General features: G+C 38.8%; 1 protein-coding gene across 1 annotated transcript in view; it reads right to left on the bottom strand.

Moving 5' to 3' along the window:
- Positions 1-403: 403 nt before the first annotated feature.
- NFX1 (nuclear transcription factor, X-box binding 1) overlaps positions 404-7,277 on the bottom strand; it is a 118,130-nt gene continuing 111,256 nt past the window's right edge. The window contains exons 21-24 of the mRNA XM_069958167.1: positions 6,257-6,323; positions 4,567-4,712; positions 3,440-3,544; positions 404-2,731 (exon numbers count right to left, since the gene is read on the bottom strand). Of these exons, the coding sequence (XP_069814268.1) occupies positions 2,656-2,731; positions 3,440-3,544; positions 4,567-4,712; positions 6,257-6,323 (394 nt within the window). The 3' untranslated portion in view covers positions 404-2,655. The remainder of the gene's footprint in view (positions 2,732-3,439; positions 3,545-4,566; positions 4,713-6,256; positions 6,324-7,277) is intronic.

Below are 7,277 nucleotides of genomic sequence, written 5' to 3'. Positions count from 1 at the left end.
TAATAAGGCTTGAGATGATTTGTTCGTGGGACACAAAAGCAAAGTAATAAAATACAGTATAAAATTGCGGCTTATAAGAATAGCTAGAAATATCACTGTGACACTGGACCTTCTCACAGATCAAAGTTTGTAAGATAAAGTAGTGCTCATAGGAAATTTACTTTTCTAGATTTCCTACCAGTCTTCCCAGCCTGAAATGGGTTGAGTAGGTGGTTGCAGATAGCCCTTCAACTTCAGCTTATTTTTCAGACTCTGGTATTCTACTTTAGCTACACAACCCAGATCATTCATTAAAAGAGAAATTATCAGCAGACTAGATGAATTTAGCCTGCTGACATGTCTTTTTTGTGCACAGGGTGCTGAGGATGAATGTAAGAGACTTGCTTTCATCCTCAGCACCCAGTGCACAAAAGAGACATGTCAGCAGGCTATATTCGTCAAAATAAAGTATCTAATGAAACCTAAACACTGATCCAACAAAAATATATTAACATGTAAAATCAATGCTTGTTAGATGCATTAGATACTTTATTTTGAAATTGTTAAAGAATGTTGAGATTATGGTGGATAGAGAGGAGTTTAGAGATCGGCAGGGTCTCTAAACAGTGTCCAATCTACTGTGCCATTGCATCGTACTAATAAACAGGTGTTTTGACTATCATATAATTTGCAGTATAAATATCTTTCCAGACAGCTATTAAAAGGTCATGACAGCCACAACCACATAAGCAAAATGTCACCAACATTCATCCAAGAGAAAAGACATGAAATGAAATTTTACAGCACACTGTTCTTGTTACACTGTGGTGTATAAATTATTCTTTCAGTCCTTATTTACTATCCAACATGTCTGTAACAAGCGGGCAGATACCACATGGGTCCTATTTATATCTGCCTTTAAATATTTTAAAGACAAGGTATCATATTGTTAAAAATGCACAATGATATGTAACATATTATGTAATTATATTCTAGTAGTGTCAGACTTTCAGATTCATACAGTAGCCAGTAATAAGAGATACAGTGCCCTGTCATGACAGTGTTCAGACACATTTTAAAGTGTACCCCACTTAAATTTTCAAGTTAGACATGGGAAGACGCAACCCATGCTGGGCGGTTAGTCTGCCGGAGCAACTCTAAAACCCTGCAGGTTTAATGCACAGGTCCTATTTTAATTAATATGACTCTTACATAAGCCTTGCTGGGTGTCAAACGGTTACCTTAGCAACCTGACTTTACAATAGTGTCATTCCTGATTTGAACATTGTGTGAGAGAGTACCATCTTAGCACCACATTAAAGGGGTTATCCAGTGCTACAAAAATATGTCCACTTTCTTCCAGAGACATCACCACTCTTGTCTCCAGTTCAGGTGTTGTTTGTAATTAAACTCTATTTACTTCAATGGAACAGACTTACAAAAACCCCACTCAAACTGGAGACAAGAAGACTGGAGAAAGTGGCCATGTTTTTGTAGCACTGGATAACCCCTTTAAAGAGTAATTATCAGCAGATTAGACAAATCTAACCAGCTGTTCATGGGGTGCCGAGGATGAAGAAATGTCTCATACCTTCATGCTCGGCACTGTTCCTGTACAGTTGTTAATGTAATTGTGTCTCCATTAAGGCAGTTAGGAGCACTGTTCCACCCCCAGAGCATTAATCTGCCCCTTCTACTGATCAATGGAGCAGGGAGGAACGGTGCTCTGGGGGTGATAGCGCGCCCCCCCTCCCTCAGTGCTCCTAATGACCTTACTGGAGACATGATAATATTATAAACTGTATGGGAATGATGCCGAGGATGAAGATAAGAGACATACCTTCATCCTCGGGAGGTATCAGCAGGTAAGACACACCTAACCTGCTGATAGCTCCCTATTTTGCACAGGGAGCCGAGGATGAAGGTTCCTCTTTATTCCTCTTTAAAGAGGAAGAGCCTTATAGAGGTTATAGCTCTCTGGACTGTTATAGTATAAATCCTTAATGAATGCATCTGTAGTATCTAAACGCAAAGAATGAAGTCTTACGGTAAGCAAGTAAAAGATTAATACACTACAAGCACACTATTCATCCAGAATAGGCTCTTAGCTGCCATTAAGATTTTCAGTAACAAATATAAAAACATTTAAGGCCTCTGTGCTGTTTTCATTTTACCATAATTTCACACATTTTAATAATGCTGTTTCACTATATGTGGACCCTTAAGGAAACAATCTGGCCCCTTTAGCTGTGTTGTTGAAGAGCTGCATGGTCACAATATTCTACAGCAATTACAGGGTTTGGCAGGTAGATGAGTAGAAATAGAAACTGGAGCAAGATAGTATCTGTCCTGGGAAGCAACATGTCTAAATCCCCCTCATTCTCCCTCTATATGACAAATAAAAAATATTAATCAGGCACCAAGACTGTACATATTGCATTGTTGAAATGGCTAGTTCAGCTAATTCATGAGATGGATAGTATTCTGCAGTTTTAGTTTGTTTATTCTTATTGTTTATAGACCAGAAATCGTGATGTTTTGTGCAGGTATCAGCAGTGCTTCATGAATGCGTATCAAACCTATGACTACTAAAAATGTGTTATGTATGATTTCACTACTTAGTAGTCACAGAAGTCCACAAACCCCCTCCTGTATTCTCAGCTACTGCAAATGTCACTAGTCTTGAACATCAAAGTAGTCTATTGTAGGTTCTTCACGCATGGTCTTCTGTGGGCCACTGTTGCCACCATTTCTGAAATACAAATTTGCAAGCACATGGTCACATAACCTAGCCCACTACATGCAATACAGAGCTGTGTTCAGTAAGTGTTTCGCAAAATTAATACTAGGCAAAACTTGATAGTTGTAGAGCTTTAAAATTTAACCATACGTGTCACTAAAAAAAAAACGTTTGACATGTCCCGAGACATCAGATGCGGAGTGATCCGACAGCATCCAGTAGCATAAAGTTCAGTGAATTTTATTCATGCAACATACAAAGAAGCAATATTGCGACCCAGCAGGGCCTTGTCAAGCTTTGTCCTGAGACATGTCAAAAGTTTTTAATCAGAGTCTGCCCGTGACCGATAGGTAGAAGCTATGGCACGCTCTGTATGTAGAAGACCTGGATGGCCAAATGCACTTGCACTGGAAGTCGGTCTAGGTCACGTGACACAGAACTGGGAGTGAATGCTCTAAACGTGTGCTTCTTTAGAGATCTTTCTCCTAACCAGTAACAGTCACTCAATCAAAACAGTTGAGGTCTCTGTGACATACTTTATCACATATATATATATACATTTATATATATTTTTTATGACAGGTACGCTTTAACAAAAACATGTTCACACTGCATATTCTCCAACTCTGTAAGGCATTAAACTAGTACAGGTTTTCTTTTGTACTTGCTTTATAAAATAGAAAAAACAGCAGGTTTAACCATCTCTTTGTGATCACTTACCTGTCAGTTGGATGTCTATAGTGGGCGATGGGGGGAGGTGGTCGTGCCTGGATTTCTCTTTCAATTACAGACATAAGGGAAACATTTGGGCACATAGATTTGCCTCTGCAAAAGTATTACAATAAAGATGTTTTATATACATGTTTATTAATCACAGACTACACCTGCCATATCTCGTACTGAATAAAACAAACCTCCCTAAAGGGAAAACTGCAAATCATGTTCCAAATTGCTGATGCTGTTAGGACAAGAGATATGGTACCTTTTATATATGTGTCTGTGCTTCCAGTATGTAGAAAAATGCTGTTATTTAATGGAATAAAAAGTTAAAGAGGCTTTCCAGAGCTCCTGGAGTGCTACATGAGACATTCTAGCTCACAGTAGATCAGGAGCTTGGGAAAACCTCTTTGCAACCAGAAAATAAAAGTATTTTTCTACATTCTGGAAGCACAGCTGAATATATGAAAGGTAACGTGTCTTCTTGTTGTAATTCCATCCAACAGAGTCAGTAGTTTGCAAAGTGAATTGCAGCTGATGGATTCTTTTTTAAAGTGACAACAAAGAGACGTCAAAAGTTTTGAACAGTTGGAGTCTGAACATCTTTGACTGCTAGAACAAGCGGGGAGAAGTGCTCAGCTAAGAGCTTCATTTCCTCTCTGTGCCACAAGAGACAGATTCTAGAGAAAGACTATAGAGCGATTCTCCTGCAGCAAGGGGGGAGATGGGAAGGAAAATGCTTTGCTGACTGCTTCTCACTGCTCATTTAAAAAAATTGTGGTGGTCAATCAAATCTTTTTTACATTTCTCCATGACACCTCAAAATATTTTTTTTATTGACAATCACTAACTACACTGCACCTGCTAACATTTGTTTCCTGATCCAATGGCATTATTGCTCATCCTTCAATAACACTGATCACCCAAACACCTAAAGATTTACACAAGTAAGGGTATGTGCACACTCTGGAATCCGCGCAGAGACTCCAAATGGTGGCTGCGCAACGGAATCCGCTTATAGTTTCACCCACTGATATTCGCCAGCGAATTCCGCCGTCTGCCCAAAGACTTGACATGTATCAACTTTACTAATCTACTTTGGATGAAGAACAATGTGAATTATAACTCACTTTACTGCAGTGATAACAACATTGCGTTTGGGCTCATTGTCATAGCTCACAGACTCTACACCGTACACCTCAGCAAGGTCGTGGATAATTTTTCGATGATCTCTGTTCATTGGTGGGAAACAATGGCTTTTTTTTGTTTGCTTTCCCTGCAAAATAATGACATAATATCGTAAGAATTCCAGCTGCAAACATACAGTACCTTTCACAGTGGGTGAAATACTAAAAATAACGCTATACTGCTGCTCTGTAGTTGAAAATATAACAAATGTGCTCTGAATCTATAGCAACAAAGCCTGATTTCTGGAATCAGAGCTAAAGCTTATGATGGGGATAAAAAAGCAAGAAACATTATCCCGATCATCATTACACCAGCATTTATTCTGAACAGATGCATAGTTTTAAAGGGAACAAGTCATCACTTTCATGCTGCATGAACTACAAGTCCCTCCTTATTTAATAGATCTCTTCCTTTTTTTAGTATAGGCTGAATGCTGAAAACAAGGCTGAAGGGGCAGGAAAAAGGTGCCGGGGACTGCAGCATTGACAATGACTTGATTAGTGCATTTATGTAAACTAGATAACATTAACTGAATGATACAATAAGATACCAGAACTTGACATGTAGTAAGCAGACTGCATAACTAAAGATATGTTCAAGATCATCATCATCATATCTTTTTGATAAATTATTATGTCTGAATATAATTATAACTGTCCCAATTTTAAGAATTTAAGGAGAAGTCCGGCGAAATTTTTTCATTAAAGTATTGTATTGCCCCTTAAAAGTTCTACAAATCACCAATAGACACTTATTAAGGGAAATGCTTATAAAGTGCTTTTCTCCCTGCACTTACTACTGCATCAAGGCTTCACTTCCTGGATAAAATGGTGATGTCACGACCCGACTCCCAGAGCTGTGCTGGCTGTGGCTGCTGGAGAGGATGATGGCAGAGGGATGCTCAGTGTCCCTCCAGTGCCCTGTGTCCCTCAGTGCCCCCCTGCCATCATCCTCTCCAGCAGCCACAGCCCGCACAGCTCTGGGAGTCGGGTCGTGACATCACCATGTTATCCAGGAAGTGAAGCCTTGATTCAGTAGTAAGTGCAGGGAAAAAACACTTTATAAGCATTTCCCGTAATAAGTGTATATTAGGGATTTGTATAGCTTTTGGGGGGCAATACAATACTTTTGTTGCCAGACTTCTCCTTTAATGTGATATTATAATTAATGTATTCAACCAAATGACGTCCTGTATGTTTTAATGTTTCCTTTGCTTTACTTTTGAATAGAAATTTCTTAGGAGTTAATGAGTCCAGAAGTTTGAGTACTTCTGTCTGAGTGAAAAAAAAAAAAGATTGGTCCAAGATGGCTGGTGGTCAATACTTTTAAAAGGAACCTATCAGCAGATTAGCATGACAAGGGTGCTCCAATATGCTGTTTTTATTTCAGAAACTTTTTGTTATTATGGCAGTTAGCCTGTTCAGAGAACGTGCGGGGTTGGGAGGCACATAATTCCTTTATGTCCTTACCTGTTGTTAGGTTCCCTTTAACATGTACAAAACACAATTATTGCCAATTCTTCTATCAGTTGATAAATGAGGATCCTCAACAGAATTACTGTATAAATGGGATCATATATTCCTTCAACATTGCATGTCATGTAGAAGATTGTAAAATGTAATGTCAACTAACCTTATTGACTGCATCCACAAGAGCTTTTACTTCTCTCTCAATTTCTGAGACAAACTTCAAGTCTTTTCTGGAGTTTGAAAAGAAAAACTAATGAATATGCAGAAAAAAAATGGACTTCTATATACACTTATTTACCTTAAATACCATTGATATTTGTATTATTTAGGGATGACCATGACAGAGCCTGATGGTACTTTTCTTCTCTGTGGAGCTTTGTCACCTAACAGCACACATGTAAAAGTTTTAATTACCTCTAGGGGTAAAAGCACGCATAGCAGAAATGCAATAGATTTTTTATGCAAAGCTTTAAATTTAAAATCCATAAACAGAAGGAAAACAAACTACTATAATTTTTCGTTTTATAAGGCACACTTTTTAGCAAGAAAATATCTTGCATCTTATATTCAGGAGACAGGGTGGGTGGACACTGTCTACCCCTGACTGCTTCCAATGTACGGGCAAAGCGCTGATTCAGCACTGTACTCTACTGCTGGAGGAGCTCTGCAGCTACTGATAGCTGCACAGTCCACACCCTTCTCCTGCTTAACACTGATCAGTGAGATCAGTTTCAGGCAGGAAAGGAATCTGGAGGTGAGATGCATTGTGCATGCTGCAGAGCTGGGTGTGTATTATACATGCTGTAGAGCTGTGTATGTGTGGGTATAATGTACTGACATGAAGAGTGTTAAAGTGGCCTTGTCATTTCAAAAAACTGTGACCCCCTCACTGCCACCAGGGAAATTTAATAAGCATGAAATATTTTTTCCCTTTTTTCAGTTCTCTACTTCAGGGGTTGTGTTAGTGCTCCGCTGCTCCAAATGAAAAAAAAAAGGATATATTGGCCAATGGGCACTTCAGATAATGCCCTCACTATTTATTAAATTAAAAAAAGTGTTTGTTCAAAAAGTCAACAATAGGTGGCCGTATTTAATTTGTATAAATTGAGGCTTTCAGTGGTGGGAACATGATTTTGCAAATGTAGAGCATTGTTGGAAACAATGGGGGACATGTTGAACACTTG

Source organism: Dendropsophus ebraccatus, chromosome 2 (assembly GCF_027789765.1).
Source record: "Dendropsophus ebraccatus isolate aDenEbr1 chromosome 2, aDenEbr1.pat, whole genome shotgun sequence".
NCBI classification, from domain to species: Eukaryota; Metazoa; Chordata; class Amphibia; order Anura; family Hylidae; genus Dendropsophus; species Dendropsophus ebraccatus.
This window is presented reverse-complemented; position numbering and strand designations above follow the sequence as displayed.